At 37.7% G+C, this 21,586-nt stretch overlaps 1 protein-coding gene across 1 annotated transcript; it reads left to right on the top strand.

Moving 5' to 3' along the window:
* Nucleotides 1-6,637: 6,637 nt before the first annotated feature.
* Nucleotides 6,638-8,017, top strand: LOC104228986 (uncharacterized protein At5g39865). The gene has a single exon (XM_009781551.2). The coding sequence runs from the start codon at nucleotides 6,920-6,922 to the stop codon at nucleotides 7,652-7,654; it is 735 nt and encodes a 244-aa protein (XP_009779853.1). The 5' UTR covers nucleotides 6,638-6,919; the 3' UTR covers nucleotides 7,655-8,017.
* The last annotated feature ends 13,569 nt before the right edge of the window (nucleotides 8,018-21,586 follow it).

Genomic DNA, 21,586 nt, shown 5'->3' with positions numbered 1-21,586 from the left:
TAACACCGAACCCCCAAGACTCCTCAAAACAGAATAATGTAAAGGCAGGGTTTGTTCGAACTTACACAACCTAAGTTATTTTACGCTAAGGAATTCCGACCTTTATGAATACAAGTAATAAAGTAAAGAAAAAATTTGAAAGCCGAAAGGGAAATAAAGCCTTATATATATATATATATATATATATATATATATATATATATATATTTACCCAATAATTTTTTTACAAAGTCCAGAATGGCCTAATAAAAAATTTTACAATAGCCGAAACAGCCTCAAAAGGATGCAAAAGAAAGTAAAAAATAAAAACATATAAAGGCCTAAGTGGCCTGGTCTTCATCGGAGGAAGCATCTCCATCCTCGGGATCTTTCCAATTTTCAGATTCGCTTAAGCTCTCAGAATCTTCCTCGGGAAAGGCCAACTTTTGGGCCCTGGCTTCTTCTGCTTTGACATTCTCGATTTTAGCTAGTAAATCGAAGTCCTGAGCATGAACCCCCTCGAGGGCTTCCCTTCAAGCTTGCCCCTTGCATGCTCCAGCATACTTTTGGCCTTCGTCTGAATCGCCTCAACGTCAGCCTTATATTGGGCCACTATAGCCTCGATCTCGGTATTGGCCACGACCACCTTTGATTTGGCTGCTTCGAGTTCATTAGCCAAGTTTGCTTTATCATAAATAGTCGAGTCTAATTGGGATTGAAGCTCCTCGATTTTCTTAACCTGTACCGAGGCCTTCTCTTTTGCAGCCCGAAGCTGGGACTCGGCCGACTCCAGTTGTGCTTGGACGGCCTCCTTTGTCGAGGCCAAGATGTACATATTTTTCTTGAACTCCTCAGCCTCGGCTTGTATCGTATCTACCTGTTCCTGAAGTTACCCGATCTTTTCAAGACTCTGACAAACCTGCAAGATCGGATCATTAGCCACTATGTCTAATTTGTCTTCACTATCGTGAAGTACTCAAATTTCCTGCTCGGCTATCTCGACATGCTTCCTCTAAGTCGTGTCTAACTCGGCCTGAAGCTTCTCACTAAGAAGCTCGTAGGTGTTTCTCTGCTTGGTGAGATCCAGAACTTTGACCTTATGATGATTTAACTCCTCCCGGTATCATAGGAAAGCTTCATGGTGCAATACCGAAGCCTGCGAGCATAAAGGAAGGTGTTATGGTTATTTACAACTTTAAATTTAAAATACATAAGGAAAAAGACACACAAGTTACCCGATTTAATGCTTGTTGAGCTTTGTTAAATAGGCAGGGAGTTTCCACCTTGTCCATCACTGCCTAATGTTTTTCGATCACAAAATACCGAAGGTAGCTAGCGACCCCTACGAGGGTAGAGAAAACCCGGGCATCATCCCGGATAAAGAAAACTATTGGCCGTCTTCGGTCGGGGTCTACGCTAGGGGCCGGGAACCGGTCCACTAATTTTGGGCTCGAGAAAGACCCACTGGCCCCCAGCGATGAAACCTTCTTTGGCACCAGCAAGTCTCCGAGCCCCGTAACATCCTTTAAGGTAGAAGACTCTAACTTGTCCAATAAGGTGTTGAAATATGTCGCCTCATGAGGCCTCTCGTAAGAACGACCTTCTAGCATGCTGGCCTTTTGGATCATGACATCAGAGAACCGTGGAGACTCAATAATATCAATCACCCCAAGCGTGTCTTTCAGGATATTTTCGCCTGCACGATGAGTATCAGCCCCGATATCTTTCTCGGCTCCCTTAGCTTGGGGCGGCGGTTCATTGCCCCCTTCAGGTTTGGGAACACCGGCTAGACTTCCCTCACCGTCCTCCTCATTTCGAGGTAGTTCAATTTGATCACCTACCGATTCGGAGGGCCCTTGTATCGTGATACCAGCCCGCACGCAAGCCATCATTTTGATTTATCTTCCTCTTCTTCGGACTCATCTCTTAGTCGATGGACTGAGTCCGAAGGTAGAGCACTAGAGCTCCCGTTGGGCTTGCGGGACCTCCTCTTCGGCTTTTTCTTTTCTAAGTTCGGGGAACTCGAGACCCTTTTTCTCTTGTTATCGTCAGCCTACTTCGGAGCAAGGGGCTCGAGAGGCACATCCTCATCACCGGATGGAGGTCTCATAGCAACGTCTTTGAGGAGTCCTACAAAAGAAATCATAGCCGATAAGAATTCAACAGTACAAGGAGAATATCAAAAAGTATTGAATCAGAGAGAAAACTTACCATGGTTGCGGGCCTCCCATCAACCCTTCGACAATTCGTGCCATGGGCGCTCAGAATATGGCCTCTATGACACAAGACCCTCGACCCATTCCTTGAGTTGAGGAACCACTTCCAGCATCCGATCCACGGCTGCATCACGAAAACACCGATGAGAAGTGAGGGAAGACGAGAAATGATCAATGAAGTATTTAAGGTGAAATTATACTTGCACTTCATGTTCTGTTTCTCGGGAAATGGCATATGCTTGGCGGGGATCAAGTCCGAGGTCCTCACTCGAACAAAACGACCCATCCAGATTCGGTCCCGGTCCTCATCTATACTCGAGAATGGGGCCATGATGGCCTGGCGAGCAAGTTTGATTAATCCCCCTCGATAGAATCGGGGGCTGTATAAACGCATAAGATGATCGAGGGTGAAGGAACACCCCTCAATTTTGCTTGCAAAAAAACGATGGAGGATTATTATCCTCCAGAAAGAAGGGTGGATTTGACCGAAGGTCACCTCGTACCTCTTGCAAAAGGCGATGATTACCGGGTCAAAGGGACCCAACATGAAAGAGTAAGTGTAAATACTTAAGACACCCTCCACGTGGGTGGTGATTGATTCCTCAAGTGAAGGCACCAGCACATGCTTATTGGCATCAGTTGTAGTCCTCCTTGACCTGGTCAAGAATATCTTCGTTGATCGAACATATGTATCTCGAGACTGGTTCACATCGACCTGGTACCGAGGAAGTTTTTTCGATCTTGAAATTAGCAGTGGTCCCGCACCCTCCAGGAACGAATTCGTCAAGGTGTGGCTCCGTCGCGGCCCCATAGCCCACGTGTCGTGATGAAGAGGTTGCCTCCTTTTGTGGGACAGTCTTAGAGGTTTTTGCCATTTTTAGAGCAGAGACGAAGAAGAAGAAGTTGAGAAGTTGAGCGGTTTGCAGAAAGTTCAAGAAATTTGGGTATAAAGGTTGGAGGATGAAGAGATTCTGGAAGAACAAAGATGGAAGAAACTTTGGATATAAAGTTTGAATAAATGTAAATTGTGGTATTTATAGGCTGCTAACGGCAGCTCAAAACCCGTAGTGGCGGACAAGCAACTGACGCACATTTAATGCCTTGGTAACTGAACCGACGGGGCATTTCAGTGACCATTTGTCGCTTACGTCATGGTCTATCGAAGCAGGGTTCGAGGTTCATATAGTTTCTCGTCGTCTTCTCTCCAAAAAACTAGGTGACTATCTGTATACAGTCGAAATCGGGTTCACCCATTATATGGCCAATAGAGACTAAATTGTGACAGGACAAAGTTCGATCTAGAGTTATATCGAACCGAGGTGCGAGATTGCATCGTCGGGTTCGTGACTCCGGGACCAGACATAATCGAGACCAAACAAGATCGAAGGAAATCTGCCGAACCGAATAATAGAGGGTCAAAATATCCGTGATCGATTGGAAATCATGGCACGTATCAAGGAGAGGCCGAGTAATTAGCAAATCATAAGATTTTTTACTTTGTATAGAATTGTACCAAGAGTAGGACACCCCTACTATATAAAGGGGGTCTGATCGTTTGTAATACACGTTGAAATACGCAATACAAAGCAATTTACTAGCAATATCTAGCTCTTATCACCTTGTTATTCTGTTCTTATATCAGAAGAGACATTTCTTGGCTCGGGTAATCGAACTCTAAGGCCAAGGCTTTTCAATTTGTGTGATTTGCACTTATTTTTTTATTGTTAATTTCTACATTAATTTGTCTTCTTAATTTGTACCAAGTTATATCACGTATTCTTAAAATCGCATATAAATTTAATTATTATCCGTTTTGAGGGTAAACAAACACAAAAAGAAAAAAAGATACTCCACCCCCTAGCATCATCGCCTACATTCTCCAGCCTAAGAATTTGACTCTCTAGACAATCCACATGCATGTTTATCTCTTCGTTGGACTCGTAAATATTAAATACACATTTGATTAATATTTGGTTTGAAATAGTATTGTACAACTCTTGAGTTTGAAAATATCACCAAACTTCTTTTCGTTTTAATCATTATTGATCTAATAGATGTCCGACATTTATGATGTCAACATTTAGCACTAATGTCAACGTTATAAGCACCTGTTTTTGAAGGACAATGTTTTAGCTTGTGGTAATACAGTAATATTTTATTACTCCCTCAACAATAAGTGATATTTTACCTTTAACACACCCATTTAAGGAAATACGAATTTCTAGAGAAAAAAAAATACATTCACTAAATTAATCTTAATTAATTGTTACTTGACACATTAAAATATGTAAATAAGGACAAATTTTGAAAAAATAAAATTAATTCCTTCTTGATTATGTAGGCGGACACTTATTTTGAAACCAAAATAAAAAAGAATGATCACTTCAGAGAGTAGTATTTCACATCGATTAAGTGAATGAGTTATAGCTTCGGTTTGAACGATTCTAAGTGGGAGTTTGGACATAAGAATTGTAAAATTTCCAAAAAAGTAAAGTTTTTTTAAGTAAAAATGGTATTTGAAAATTATAGTTGTGTTTGGATATGAATATAATTTTGGTTTGTTTTTGAATTTTTGTGAGTAATTTGAGTGAAAATTTTGAAAAACAACTTTTTCGAATTTTTTAAATTTTCAAAAAAATTTAAAATTCATTTTTAAGTGAAAATTAAAAATTTTATGGCCAATTACTAATTTCGGAAAAAAGCTAAAAAATTCTTAGGTCCAAACGGGCTCTAAAAACTTGGGTTAGCTATTGAGTTAAGTTAGGTGGAAGATTCATTTCCTTAGCAGATTTCAGTCTAATCACAAGGATTGAACTGTCTTATTTTCCTATTATTGTGATAATAACTAACATTATGTTAATTGCACAAATGTTCCTAATGTTTGCAAGGAAAAGTAACTCCATACCTTTTATTTTTCCCTTCTCAAAACTCAAAAGTGGTGTCGAGTCATTTTATTCATCCTTAATCTAAGGATCAGGCAAAATTATGGAGTAATGGGGATCATTTTCAAAGTAAAGTAATATTATTATTAGTATTATTAAATAATACTAATTACTATTGTTATTCTCTCGCTTCAGTTCGTTTGGTATAATAATTTCACTCGGTACTAAATTTAGAAAAAAATGAAGACCCTTACAATTTGTTGTTTTAATTTATAAGTAATATATTATAATATATGTGTGGTTATAATATTTCTCAAATTTATGATGTTAGAACATTTTCGATTATAATAACTTTTCGCCAAAAATAATATTATGTAAAGTATAAAATTTATTATTTACAATTATAAAAATATACCAATATATAATAAACAAATTGTAACTGAGGGAGTATTATCATTGAAACTAGGGGTGTACATAGGTCGGGTTAGTTCGGATTTTATAATTACCAAACCAAACCAATTGTGTCGTGTTATTAAATCTAAAGACCAAACCAAACCAATAAAACTCGGGTTTTTCAATCTCGATTTTTTCGGGTTTTCAGGTTATTCGAGTTTTCTCGGGGTTTTTTTGGTAAAATTTTAGTAGAACAAACATATAACTTGTGCTCAAAATATTTCTTTAATCCTAGTAAGATGTAACTATATAAAGTATTTTTCAAGAAAATAATATAAAATATGAGATATGTCATGACATTATCCTAAAATATTCAATAATAAAGACAATAAAATTATATAATATAAATATTGCTAATTAAAAAGTCATAATAAAAATAAACATAATCTAAAAGTACTAAGTTATGTTAAAATAATTGGACTAATAAGGGAGTACTAATTACATGACTAAACGCTAAAGAAAAAATAAAAAGAGGGTATGCATTTTTATCCAAAATTATTACAAAACAAAAAATAGATATTCAATACATTCTCGTTCGTAATATTAAATTGAATGTCTTTTGTTAGCATTAGTATTGATTTGATTTGATTTGAGCTTTTGTTAGCATTAGTATTGATTTGATTTGATTTGAGCTTTTGTTAGCATTATTTAATTTACTAATATTAATGGCTATAAAACTTCTTGGAACATTCAAAAGTTCTAAGTCCAACCTTGAAATAATACCTTAAAAGATAAAATTATGAAATTTTTTAATAGATATTTATAAATTACATCACAATAAATATATTTATATATTAAATATATCTCAAATTTCTATATATGTAATGTCGGATTGATTTGATTTCGGTTTGACTTTCTTTGGTTAAAACCAAACCAAACCAATTATGATCGATTTTTTTTTGCAACACCAAATCAAATCAAACCAAACCATAATCGAATTTTTTTTTTCGATTTGACTCGAATTATCGAATTGGTGCGGTTTATAGGTTTCCCCCTAATTGAAACCATTCGGTCAAACCAAACACGTGCTCTTCTCCTTCGTTTTATTTTATACTATAGTATAGTACTAGTAGTATTTTTATTTTATTTTTTTTTCTCAAAATGACCTTTATCTTTTCTCTTTCATTTCTCTCTTCTGGCACCCCCACCCACCCTGACAACTTACACCGCGTTCGCATCCCTCTTCTCCATTTCCTTAACTCTGACGCCAAACCCTCAAACTCTACCATTTTTATCCCTATATTTTTCTTCCATTTTCGCTGATTCCAAAATCAATTCCAACACGACAATCTCTCTATTGGATCAGAACCCAAAATTACACTGACAAGCAAAAAACAGAGCGAAATCTCAATTCATTGTTTTTTTTGGGTTCTCGATTTCTGTTAAACCATGTTGCTAACTCGAACCAAATCAAAGATTTGGGTTCACAATCCCTCTTCCCCAAATTTCTCCTGCCCTTCTTTCAAAGATATTCAAACCCTTTGCTCCGACGATTCAATTTCCAGCAACAACTCACCCACTCCGACCAAAAAGCCCAATATTTTCCACCGCGTCCGGCGCGTTAACGCCATCCTCCGTGCTCTCTCAACCCGACCCGTACCCGAATTGACTCCTAAGGAGACCCATAAATCAGAGCCGTTGATTCAAATCCCTGGAGCTGAGAAAAAGATTGTGATTTACTTCACGAGCCTGAGAGTTATCCGTTCTACATTCGACGATTGTAAAGCCGTGAGAACAATCTTACGCAGCTTCCGGGTTTCGATCGACGAACGAGATGTATCGATGGACGCCGGGTTCATGGAGGAGCTGAGGACAATATTGGGGGTACGTGAAAAGACGAAACTGCCCCTGCCGAGGGTTTTCATCGGCGGGAGGTACATTGGCGGAGCGGACGAGATTCGGGAGCTGCATGAAGCCGGCGAGCTGAAGAAGTACGTCGAAGGGCTGACTCCGGCGGCGGGCTTCGGCGCGTGCCAAGTGTGTGACGGCCATAGATTTATCCTCTGCGACGAGTGCAGTGGGTCCCACAAATGTTACAGTGAGAAAGGTGGATTCAGGACTTGCTCGGCTTGTAATGAGAATGGTTTGATCAGGTGCCCTTCTTGTTACTATGCGCCATTTTGAACCTTCTGATTAGATTAGTAGTTCCTACAACTATAAATTTAGGCTTAGTCAGAAAGTATAAGCTGAAAATGGAGATGAAAATTTTATTACTTCATTTTCTTTTTTAAATTTTCCATTCATCTTCTTTTAGTTACTCTTTTTGGTGGGTGGTGCATTGGGTGTATTCATGTGCTAAGAAGGCATCTTGATAAAGATGCAGAATGTGCCCAGCAAAGTGCTTTTATAGTTGTAGTTCTTCTTTTTCTTTTTTGGGGTGTTTTCTTTTGACATAGAAATGTTACTAAAATGTAGGAGAGTAACATGATACTAGGTATGATGTTGCACTTTGAGGAAATCTTATAAATTTGATTCCACTTTTTTCAATTTTACTGATTTTTGTATATACTTTTTTTTTTTTTCTTTTTGAGTTTGTTAATTCCAAATGTTCTCATTACCTAGTGCTTGTCCTAGTGGGAGGTAGCAAATACCAAGGGCGAAGCTACATTTGCTTAAGGATGGTCAATTGACCACCCTTCGTCAAAAAATTACTCATATTATATATATAGGTAAAATATTAGATTTTATAGGTATATAACATGTATTGAATACCCTTTGTCGGAGAATTTTTTTCACTTCTTTCAAGTTTGAACACCCTTAGAGAAATTCTCTTGTCACCTGGGGAATTAGTTAATTACATGGGTAAGATGCAAAATGTGCCCATCAATGTGCTCTTTTTAGTTGCTGTTTTTTTTACTGGAGTGTTATCTTTTGACATTGTTCTGTAAACAACTGACTTAAATGTTACTAGTACAATGTAGGATGATACTATATGCTAATTAGGTATGAACTTTAATGTTGCAGTTGGGGGAAATCTTATAGAGTTGGTTCCATTTTTAATTGCCCTGCTTTTTGTATATAGTTTTGAGTTTTGTTAATTACGAATGTTCTCATTATCTGGTACTTATGTTGGTGGGAAGCAAGTATCTTATGGAATTAATCGAGACGTCTGTGCAAGCTAGATCGGACACCACAACTATAAAAAGATACGTTGTCCTTGGCAAGTTGTTATGGATTGGGGCAACACTCTCCGTTTAATGAGTAGTTAGTACCTGGTGGCTTAACCGCATACATGATCTTGATTCTGTGTCAAAGGTCACTGCTTTGGTACATGTTTGTGATAAACTAAGAACTTTTGTTAAATTCTCTTTAGGATTGTCATTAGCATAAAGATAATGACAATCAAATCTTTCTCATGGTCTCATTTGGATTGACTCGAATATTGGTTTCTTGATTATAGACTTTGCTTGTGGCCCTTTTTTTTGGGGGGGGGGGGGGGGGCATTGTCCCCATCAAAATGTTCTTCTTAGTTGATTTTTCTCTATAGGATGTTATCTTTTGAAGTTCTGTAAAGTGCTGAGTGAAATGTTAACATGCGCCTTTTGCATCTTCTTTTAGTTACTCTTGTTGTGATAACTGATGAATGATGATGTTGCTATTTGGGGAAATATTTATTAACTTGATTCCAAGTTTTTTTAGGATACAAATAGCTGTCCTTCACAATTGTTAACACTATCTCTATTTAACAAACAGTTAGTGCCGGGTGGCTTACTTAGTTGTATACATCATCTAGATTCCATATCAAAGGCCCCTGCGTTGGTACATATAAAATTAATAAGTTCAATTAAAATCTACTTTACAAAGTTGATTAGCATAAAGATAATGACAATGAAATATTGCTCATTGTCTCATTTGGATTGACTTGAATTTTGGTTTCTAGATTTAGGCTTTGCTTATGGCCTATTAATTGTGTGTGTTAGCAAAAATGTTCAATTTGGGGCAGAGCCTCCCTGTATTCCCTAGACCCCTTCAAAAGTATCTATCTGTAATTTTTTTTTTAAACCAATGGTGGTGCTTGGAACAGTTTTACCTTGACTATTCTATCTCTATCAGGTACTTGTTATTTCTCGCTAGCATATGTACTAATAGCCTCTCCGACCAAGCTTCTAAAATCAGCTTATTTCTCAAAAGCGCTTTTCTAAAAATTACTTTTGGTGAGAAACAGTTTGTATTTGGTTAATTAATTTGAAAAGCACTTCTGAGCAGCAATAAGTGTTTGGCCAAGCTGTAAAAAAGTGCTTCTAAGTGGATTTTTCTCAAAATTACTTTTAAAAAAGTGTTTCTACTTCTACTCAAAAGCACTTTTATTTTTCTTCTAAAAACTTGGCCAAACACTTCAACTTTGAAAAAAAGATTTTTTTTTTAAGGAAAAAAAGTGCTTTTAAGCCTTGGGGAAGCTTGGCCAAACAGGCGAAGTTACTTTGCGCATCAAAGCTTATGCAAATGAAAATAAATCACCTAATTTTTTTTTGCTCCGTTGGGATTCGAACCATGGTTCTCCACTACCTATTTGTAGTAGTCAAGATATAACTGGCTTGGACTCACCATCCGTGGTTAATGTTAAGATTGGCCAGTGTTCCTTCCTAGCTATAACCGTTTAGTTAGAGCTAGTGCCAAGGAAAGCTTTCTTGTCCGAGAATTATGGTCTCTCCCTTGTTACAGTAACAAGTAACAACTACAATATATTTGTAGAAGTATGCTTAAAGGAGAAACTTATTATTTATAGTGAAAGCATCTTTTGAAAGAATATACTGACAGGTTATATTGAAACTTAGAACATTGTCTAAACTGCTGGGTGTCATTCATTGTCACAAATGAAAATCTTAGTAAACGCTGGCCGAGATAACAATTGACCGATAACATGAAATCTCTACCTAATTATTTATGAAGATTTCCTTGCCTTCACTTAGAAAAGTGTATAATAATACGAACTGCTAATCATCACCAGCTTTTTCATTTGAAAACATAGTACTAGTATAAATAGCTGGCGGACAACGAAGTCATGAATTTAAATTTGAAGTGTTTTGGTGGGAGAGAAGTCAAGCTAAAACCAGTATTGAAAGTAGATTTGATAGTGAAAGAAAGAGCTAAGGTACCTGCCACACCTTGCCTCTATTTGGCTTAATTCATTTTAGGGCAAGTTACCCATTTAATTATATTTGCAAGCTAAATGTACAAAATATATACATTAATTATGTATATAAAATGTATATTATTTTAATATATATAAGTAATATTTATTTTGTTGAGTATTATTTTTGGAAGTGGCTATACAATATAGTTTTTCCTTCATTTTTAATGCTCGAGTAAATGAGTTATGAGGTAATTTTTGGGTTATAGAGGAAGCATTGTACCTTAAAATTAATTGATTTTTACAACTTATCTTTATTGACTGGAAGCAAAAACTTTTAACCGCATTCACCGTCCTACATCTTAATGATCTTTGATGCTGTGGCGGCTAAATTGTAGCTCGGTTGGTATTGCGGGTATATTAAAAAGGGTGTTCTAATAAATTATATTAATTTAAATATAAAATGTACATTAATTAGTTAGAAAAATTCATTTATCATTCTTTTTACTTTGTCAATTCATTCTTATTATATTAGTGTTATTTATAATCATCATTTTCTAAGTAACTGCCATGTAAGTCAACTCGTGAAAATTCTCAACACTATCGATTATAACAAAAACAAGAAGCTCAGTAAAATTTCACTACTGGAGTTTGTGGAAGGTGAAGTATACGCAGACTTTACCCCTACCTAATGAAGATAGAGAAACTGTTTCCGAAAGATCCCGGCTCAAAAGAAGTGAAAATCAACACTATCGATTATAGCTGGTAAATACCAACTATAAGTTTTAATTTTGTAACATTTGAAGGCAAAAAATTATATGAAATCTTCAAAGTGATAATAGTGATTTGTAAACTTTGTATAAAATCTTCAAAGTGATATAGTTGAATTTTTAAAAGTTGTAAAAGTTACATACAATAATATTGTTAAAAAAATAGTATCAAATATTTGAACGATCAAAATGAAAGGATTGTGACACAAATTGAAAGACCAGTTACTGAATGATAATGTTGATGACGTGTATAATATTACGGAATATGTGCTTTATCTATTTGCCGTTCGACAAGATAGTGATGTAGCTTATCCATGTGTTTTTTTCTTTTAATTGTTTTTGACAAGACACAAACTTTGATTGCCTTTAGTACTACAGTTATTCGCTTTATTGAGGACGCGTGTCAGCTTAAATGTGAGTATAGTTTGGCCAAATCCTAAATCCAAACCAAAAATTTATTAAACTTTCTGAATTTTTGTTTGGATTTTTAAATTATGGATTGGATTTCTAATTTAATTTTCTAAATTTTTGGATTTCAAGTTGCATTCGAATTTTTAGATATTCGAAAGTCAAAATTTTATACTTTATATTTTATATTTAGTGTTACTCATAAGATATTAATCTATTATCCATATACCAATAGCAATAAGCCCAATATCTTACTATTAGACATTATCTCATATATTCAATACTAATTACTAATTTAATATCAGAATATATTCTATTTGGATATAGTTTTATTGTCGTTAATTCTTATCGGCCCTACTAATGTCTCTCATTGCTTTTTTGATAACAATTTAATTACTTAAATGCTTTACTTAGACAATTACAGTAAGAATAAGGAACTTTTTAGGCATTTTAACATGAATACCTAATTTGGATGTTCATTTTGTAAGAAGAATAAATATCTCAATTTATAGACTCAAATCGAAAATCTGAAATATCCAAATCGATTAATCCGAAATCGAACTAAAAGATTTCGATCTAATCCGAGATTAGTTGAATTGGATTTGGATTGTCATTTCGTCAATCCAAAAATCGAAATTTTCACATCCAAGCTGAACTATCCAAACGCCCACCACTAGTTACACGGTTTAATCGTGGAACATGGTTTGATTTCCTATAGCCTGTTTGCCTGCTTTTAAAATCAGTTTATTTGAAAAGTATTTTTCTCAAATGTACTTTTAGTGAGAAGTTTGGCTAATCAATTAAACATCAGTTAGTGTTTGATCAAACTTTAAAAAAATATATCTAAATATATTTTTCTCAAAAACGCTCTTCAAAAAAAGTGATTTAGAGGGGAATCTACTATTTTTTGCTTCGCAAAAACTATTTTTGTTTTTATTCAAAAACTTTTTTCCTTCTAAAAACTTGGCCACATACCTTTACTTTGAAAAAAGTATTTGTAACGATAAAAAAAAAGTACTTTTGTCAAAAAAGAAATCATGCTCCAACAAGCTATATATTAGTATAGTTGTATGGATGACCAATCATGTTTACTCCAATAGCTAAGACTACTAACAAAAATTAAAATTAAAATTTGGGTTTTAAGCTAATTGTATGAAGGGGAGATGGTCTTAGATAAATTCAATAAAAAGGAAAGACGTCAGGCCGAAATTCTAAGTAAATTCGGTCTCAAAATTTTGGGTTACATTACTTTTGCTTGTCTAAGCTTGTTCATATTGTCATCTCGACCCTGAAAAAAATGTTTGTAGTAGTATTTGCCCTTAAAAATGGATAACAATTGAATTTATATGCAATTTTAAGAACATGTGGATTAATTTGATACAAGTGATTAATGACCCTAGATAAGCAAACAAAATACAGAATAAATTGTTAAACAAGTGATGATAGTGAGTCCGGGCTCGACTGAAAGCTTAATTAGAAGCCTGCCTTGGGTCCCGAGACAATGCTTGTGAAGAACTTATTAGCCGAACCAAGAACTTTGGCTAATTTGTAAAAGTAGAGAAACAAATGTATACAACCTTGGGATGCGTGTCTGATGAATTATCAACTTCCCCTTTATATAGTATGTGAATTTTACCCTAAAACAATTCTAAAAAAGGTAAATATCTTTCTTCTGGCGACTTACGATCTGCCGCTAATACGAACCGAGATTCACGTCGTGATATCCGGTTGGACGCGGATATCACGGCCTTTTGTTAATCGTGTGCGGTCGTTTGGCAATGTTTTCCGAGGTCTCGTTAATCGAATCCGGTCTGGGGTCACATTTTCGATGGCCCCGGGGGCAGGTATTTAGTTCAATCTTGTTTACGGGCGGCTCCCGGCTTCAATGTCGATTACACATTATGTCTTTTATTCATTACCCCCACCGGAAAATCGATGTGTTCATTACCCCCGATTTTACCCGTATACTGATAGTCCCCTCGTTTCTCAAAGGGTAGGTTTGCCGAAGCGGCGAGAAACAACAGATGTTTCCTGGTTCCTTCTTTCGTTATAGCAAAAAATGACGAAGAAGTCGAAATGTCCCATCAGTCACGTCGCTTTGACTTCGAACACGTGTCAATCATCGGTTGTTTACCTCTGAATATGAAGCGACGTGAACTTTTTTCTATATAAGGTTTCACCCCTTGTTCTTTTTTTTTTCCACTTTTTCGACCAAGCTTCCCTCGAATTCTCAAGATATCATCAGCCTTCTTCAAACTTTCATATATTCCCCTTATTCTTCAAGATTTCATAGTAATTTTTAGGCTTTTACCTAGATTTTTTCCAAACCATTATACTCAACTCTTTATCTTTCAAAATCTTCTATTGAGTTTTCAAACTTCTTCAAATGACAATGGTTAAAACATTTGAATCTTTTCCCCAACAAGTTGCTTTCTCTTCTCAATCGACCGCTGATATCGAGGCAATTACTCCCAAAATTATTGTCCTCGAGACGGCTTCTCCTGACTGGCTGCCAACGAGCCGGCCCCCGAGCCTCCCTTAAAAATGTTCATCCGCGGGGATTGCTCAACTGCATATGACTTTAAAGTCGAAAAACCCTCACCGAAACAGGACCGGTATGAAGGAGCATCAAGGTATATATGCTCTATTACCGATGATGTCCTCCCTATGGTCCGAGAAGACTGCAATTGGGAAGGTAAGGACGTAGTAGTCCCTGGGGCCGAGGATGCCATCACTAAATATATGGAGGGATACCTAAGTGTTTCCACTTTTCCCTTCACAGTGGGTCCGATGAACCCGGTTGTTTTGGATTTTTGCAAGAGGTACTAAGTGTGCCTCGGGTAAATCCATCCGTCTTTTTGGAGGATCGTGATCCTCCTTCATTATTTTGTGAACAAGATTGAATCTCGTCGGTTCACCATCGATCATCTGCTTCATTTATACAGTCCTCGAATCTTTTGAGGGGGCCCCATTTTCGAGAATTAATGAAGACCGAGACCGGGGTTGGTAGGGACACTTCGTTCGGGTTAAGACCGAAGATTTGATTCCCCCCGAGTTCATACCATTCCCTGAGAAGTGGAAAGTATATCGTAAGTATAGTCTCTCCTTAAGCGTCAATTTTTTATTTATTTCCTTTCTTCTCATTCATATTTTTGGTAATGCAGTTGTTGCCCGAGTTCCAAACACTATCTCTCAGTTCAAGGAGTGGTTCGAGTGAATGTGTACACATATGTCATATTCTGGGAGCACAAGTTCTCGAAGGGCTGATGGGAGGCCCGTTTCCATGGTAAGGCCTTCCACCGAATATGTAATATCAGGCTTTCTAATTTACGTCATACTGACTCTGTTTGCCACGACCACTGAACTTAGGCCTTTAGAAGGTGACGAGGATTTGTCCATGTCCGTTGATCCCTTTGTTTTGGGACAGCTCGAGCTACAGTGGGGAAGAAGAAGAAGAAGAAAAAGAGGATGAAGAGGAAGGCTTCGAGCTCCATGGTCTCAGAGAAAAGAAAAGATTGGCTCGTAAGCCAAAGAATATCTCTGGCTCACGAGCACCTAACGCGGACTCGCTTCTTCGTCTCGGGGATGAGTCCAAAAAAGATGATATTTTTGTGGCCACGGATCGACCCCTCCCGAGGAGCAGGCAGCAATCGATGGGGAGATTCGTGAGGTCAATCTCTCTCAGACCCGGGAGATTGATGTGAAGATGGAGGCTGAGACCCCCCGGGACACTGGCTCTGCTCCGAAGGAAGTGCCCGGTATAATAGAGATTTGAGGGATTCCCTCCTACACCGAGTCCATGCTCGAGGAGGCCCAAGCAGGAAAGGAGAGGTCCAATGAAGAGGTCCATGGTGTGGGATCTGCTTCATTCCTATTTTGATGGTGCGGACTCGTCTGCTTTGGAAGATTTTTTCAGGCTGGACGACCTATAACTTTCGATGAAGGACCCGTCTTCGGAAGCTAGCGGGCCAAGTTCGATCCCGAAGTTGATCAATCAGTTTCCCGCCCTGAGTGCAGACCCTAGTCGCAAGAGATCAGTTATTATTACCGTTCCTGAGGATGCCCGAGTTCTGTGTGCCCCCGTAGGGATATCCAGCTGTCTCTGATGCCTGGTGACTGAGGAGGACAAGGCAAAAATATATGAGGTTAACATGTCGTGACTCTTCAATAAGGCGGAGCGGGCACTAAACCGGGTAAGGCATCGTCACGTCTTTTTTAAACTTTGCTTAAGTTTTGATATTTCCTTACGTCCTTCAATATTTTGCAAGCATCGGTACTCCACCATGAGAGTTTCCTCCATTACCGGGCCGAAGTCAATCATCTTGAGCTCGAGGTCAAGGAGCTATCCCAAAAAAGGGATATGTACAAGCTCCTCAGTGAGCAACAAGAAGGGGTCATTAAGGACCTTCAGCCGAGCAGGATAAGGCTCAGAAAGAAGAATGGGTCTTAAGGCGGGAGAAAGCCGACTTGGTCGAAAAGGTAAAGATCTTCGAAGTTAGAAACAAGGAACTAGTCGTAGTGACTAACAACCAAACCTCGCAGTTCCAGCAAAAGATCGAACAGATCGACTAGCTTCAAAAAGAGATGAACGAGATCCAAGTCATGGCCAATAGGTGGAAGAACAAGATGGATCTGCTGGCCTTAGAGAAGGAAACCGTCCAGGAAAAGCTTTCTTCGGTTGAAGTTCAACTTCGGGTAGCGAATGAGAAAGTTGATAAACGGGCTCAACTAAAAGAAGATCTCCGAGCACAACTGAGCTCGGCCGCCGCAGAATGGGATGTCCTTGGAATAAAGCTTGAAGCAACGAGGTCCCGGCTGGAGACAACCTCATCCGATGCTGAGGAGATGGTGTCCCAATACAAGGCCGATGTTGAGGCTGTCGAGGCCCTCCTGAAGACTAATGGCGAATATGTGAGGCGACTGTCTCGAAGGGAGACCCTCGAAGAGATACATGCTCGAGGTTTCGACCTATCTACCGAGGTCTAGGAGGCAAAAAAACTTGAGATCGAGGACACGAAACTAATTGAACCTGAAGGTGAAGAGGGCTCCACGGGCTTCGAAGACTTGGAAGGCCCCGATGGTTCTAGTGACGAATCAGGCTCCAGTGAAATACAAGTGTGAATGCCTTAGGTTTTTTAGTTTTTGTGTACATATTTTTTGTTCATTTTGAGGCCATTTTTGCTGGGTATATGTAAAGATATTCCGGAATATATAAAATTTCCTCCTTTGGCAATTTCAATTATTTTAGCATTTTTTCACGATTTCTATTCTTGCAAATATTTCTAATGCCTTATCATAGAATATAATGTAGTAATAAGTCATTTGTTTTTCAGTGGTCCAAACAGAACCTGACCTCGATGTAATTTATTATTTGCTCGAAGCTTTGAAAACTCGAAGCGACCGAAAGTTTTCCAAGAATGCTTAAGTGTTCTTAGACGATGCTTTTGTCAAGGGTAACTTTTTGGCAGATTTTGAATTTTTATTGAAGGCCTTATGTTTTGATTATGGTCTTCGGATGTCTCCGAGCCATTTTTTACCATGGCCGTAGCCATTTGGGTTTAGGCACTACCTAATAGGTTTTGTGCCTCCAGGATTTGATAAACCGAGATGGCCAAACTTATTTTAGATGACAGTCCTCGAGCGGGGATAACTTTTGGGCTCAATAGTCCCCGAATAGGTATATCCTTTAGGCTCGGGTAATGGAAGCCCTTGGGCTCGAATAGTCCCAAATAGGGATGACCCTTAGGTTCGATGCTTTAAAAGGCAAAAATATGTAACAGCAAGGTGGGAACTTTCTTTCATTTCTGTGTGTAAAGTACATGATCGAAAGTGAGTAAAAGCTTGTATTATAGCTACGGTGGCCTACGGGGGTATGATTCATTTGACCGTTTGGCCCTTAGAATAAATCCTAACCACCCGGCCTAAGCCGTTCAAGTACAAAGTTCCCTTCTTTCCTTGCTAAGAAGTTTAAACCGACTAACCCGAGGGTGATGGCCCTCAGTATTCGAGGTCAATATTTGAGAGGGCTCGAATACAATTGATACGAACATTGACTCTGATTTAAAACCAATCTTTGAATCTAAGTTAGCACAATCCACTATTGCGTTGTTAAAAACCTTGCCGGAAAACCCATTTGGGACAAAATCGATTCAAGAAAAAAAAAGTACAACCCATGCTTTTTGTCACGCCCCAAAAATCGAGGAGCGCGACCGGCGCTCAACCGGGTAAACCCGACTAAGCAAGCCTGTTAGGATTCATTCTACCCAAACTAATTCATAAATAAAGAGGAGATGAACTCCACTAATCATACTTTGCAAATATTTCATTAACAACTTCCATTTTATTTCCATTAGCAGTTTCCACCAAAAATATTACAATTTTTATAGTTATGATGAAAAACATATTTGCCAAATACCAATATTTCTAATTTAATTTCCAATATCAAACCCACCCACAACCTGTCTACGGAATCTCTAAATATAACTGAAGAGTAATATGAAAATGTCGGCAACAAGGCTCCGTCTATACCTCAAAATACAAATTACATGATGGAAAATGATACAGGACCTCGAAATGAAGTGGGGCTTACCAAGTCGGCTGAAAATAGGATGCGCCACTAGCAGCAACCAACACTGTCTGCTATGGAACCACCTACATCCAATTAAAGATGTAGCGCCCCCGGCAAAAGGGACGTTAGTACTGTCGAATAGTACTAGTATGTAAAGGAAAACACCAATCTCAGTAGAATGAACATTGAAACAAAGAGAAGACAGTCATAATAATCAATAAGTGCTACACAGAAGAACAAAAGAAACACCAAGTAAGGATCACATAGTTTCCGATTCAATTTTCCATATTTTTAGGTTTTTTATTAGTGAGGACAAGCAGCTTTCATTTTATTCAATCTAATGGTAGGGCTTTAAAGAGTAGGCGGTTCGTATCTTTCTATGACCCCCAGAATAAGAAGTAGGAGGATAGGCAGAGCAAGAGCTCTTGAAGTCTACCCGGGCGCCCTTCTTCATTCATCCATTTAGGCCCGGCTAGGAACACGTGGATCCAGGGAACCTGGCTCGGGAACAGCTTCTTGAGCGCATCCCCTTTCTATTAGTAAGGTTGTCAAATTTCCTTTAGTTCCTTTATGACTATAATATAAATAATAGGGGTAGGGGGCGCTAACGAGCAAGAAAACGGATGCGCTAAGGCGCAACTTCGCGCAGCTGCTACGCCCTTGCTTCTTGCCTTATCTTTTACTAAGAAACTAATCTAAATAGATGACCATACCGATTCTCTCAACGCTCTCTCTTTTTTTCGCCAGTTAGTTGATAATCTTAGTTCCAAGTGCCACAACTCACAATGCCACCGCATTTTTACACGGAGTCCGGTCTCGGTCCGACCGGCTAAGCCATCTCAAGTGAGACATAACCATATTCACAATTTCATCCACAATGCCACCGTGTTCTTACACGGAGTCCGATCTCGGCCCGATTGGCTAAGCCATCTCAAGTGAGACATAACCATATTCACAATTTCATCCACAATGACACCATGTTCTTACACGGAGTCCGATCTCGGCCCGATTGGCTAAGCCATATCACTTGAGACATAACCTCTTTCAATTGTTCACTCAATTCACATTTCTTTCCCAAATTTCATTACGTGGCACAATCAACCTCATTTATTAAGTCTTTCTTAGCACTTGAACGCATTTTACAATTCAAATCCTTCCCTTTTATACGTTCGAATAACAGTATCATTCATGTCAATAAGTCCTATCATATAAGGCATTGCACACATAAGGGAAAGAGCTTAAAAATCAAAATCATGTTCTCAAATAGCATGATTACATGGTAAACATTTAGAACAATTACTTAACATAAATCTTTCAACCCAACACATTAAGGCAATCAATTCTAGCGTGATCAAGTCAAAACTTACACCAATTATTCGGACACCAAGAGTTCGACTCTAAGAAGAAGAGAGTTAGCCACACATACCTCAATAGAGCTTTTAAGCAAATTTTACTTTTAGAAGTCATTTTAAGACAGTTGAGTCGAGGCTCATTTCGTAATCTGATTCATATATTTCCTCATTTCATGGGCATAACTAGGCAAAATTATAAACGTTGTCCACACTCTATTTCCCCAGTTCATTTAATTCATTTTCAAACATCTTCATAGTTTATCAACCACTAGACACACTCAATCAAGACATTTAGAACGCATATAAGCGGTTAAGAGTATTAAGCATATTGAGTTTTCCTTACCTAATCGGTACACCACTTTTCATTTAATCCACAACTCAAAGCCATACCATTTTAATAAGCAACCCATACTTTAGACATCTATCGTTCAATATAAGGCTCACTCGGAATGATCAAGTTTATGAGTTTATAGGGGATAACCCGGAACGTAGAAATTAGGGATTTTGAGCCTGGTCATACTTAACTTATGGAAACATTATGGAATTTAATTCCGAGAGAGAAAGTTTAGCCAACATACCTTGTTTGAGCTTTTCTTAAGTTACTACAATGCACCAACCCTTCTAGCAATAATAATCTATAGGAAGATAGTGAAAATCGATTAATAATTAGAAAGATTTCCCATGGTGTAACTCTCTTATGAATTTCATCAAACACCTAACATGTGAAATAGACTACATGGTTCAACAATGGAAATTCCTTCTTCCCTCAACCAATTTCAACAAGAATAACCCCAAAATAGTCCTTTAATCCCACATACTATAGCTTAGTGTCACATGCATGGTGTATTTCTAACCCCACAATATATTTTTGAACTCATAATCTCTTATATGAAATCTTAGAAGTAGGACTTACCCAGAAGGATAGTGAGATAGAGATTAACTTCCTTGATTCTTGAGAATTTGTGCAAGATTGGATGATTAGGATGTTAGATTCTTCATTCCCTCTCTAAAATGCTCTCACCTCTCTTTAGATTCAGTAGAAAATAGCACCAAATGAAGCCCCAGAGCTAATTTATCAAAATGGGTCGGATATGAAAATTTCCAAAACTGACCCCCGAAGTCAATTATGTGATGCAATTATGCTATAGCATAATCGTTTTATGGGCAGCAGAATTGCAGTGTATCAATTATGCGACAGAATAATCCTCAGCATAATTATGCGACAACATAATCAATAAGCGACAACATAATAGTTTGCCCGTCTCTGCTCCACTTTGCGATGCTTATGTGGTCCACGGAATCATTTTGCGGTCACAAAATTGATCACAAATCCAGCCTTTGATAATTTGATCATAACTTTGTGTAGGAATGTCCAAATGACAAACGGTTTAAAAAATTAGAACTTGACTCGAAGATCTTTCATTTGATGGGTTTTTCATCACATAAAACCATATATATATATATATATATATATATATGCTCATCCAAAGTTTGGACTTGTGTGAACTCATTTGGAATTTTAGTCTATTATGTAATTTTCCAACTTGACTTAGACTTAGGCCTCTCATTAGACCCACTTTACTTATTATATGACTTATACACTTATTTACCATATCCAATTGATGTACATCATTTTAATAGCACATAAAATATTATAATTAGCCTACCTGGCACCACAAAATCCTAAATTACTTAGCGAAATTTTTCGGGGCCTTACACTTTCAGACCCAATAGTCATACTTTCCCTTGGAAATTGCCTGCAAGCATTAGTCCGATTCATAATATTATAAAAAGGTAAATGAAAATGTACCTTAGCAATAGTACCACCTTAAGTGCATCACATTCCAGTTGTTTGGTACTTGTGTACCGTTTCCTGCTTCGAGTTTG

This window comes from Nicotiana sylvestris, chromosome 6, assembly GCF_000393655.2.
Source record: "Nicotiana sylvestris chromosome 6, ASM39365v2, whole genome shotgun sequence".
Lineage (NCBI taxonomy): Eukaryota > Viridiplantae > Streptophyta > Magnoliopsida > Solanales > Solanaceae > Nicotiana > Nicotiana sylvestris.
This window is presented reverse-complemented; position numbering and strand designations above follow the sequence as displayed.

What these genes read in the sequence shown, in the direction of transcription:
- LOC104228986 (XM_009781551.2), top strand. Translation starts at nt 6,920, where the DNA reads ATGTTGCTAACTCGAACCAAATCAAAGATTTGGGTTCACAATCCCTCT.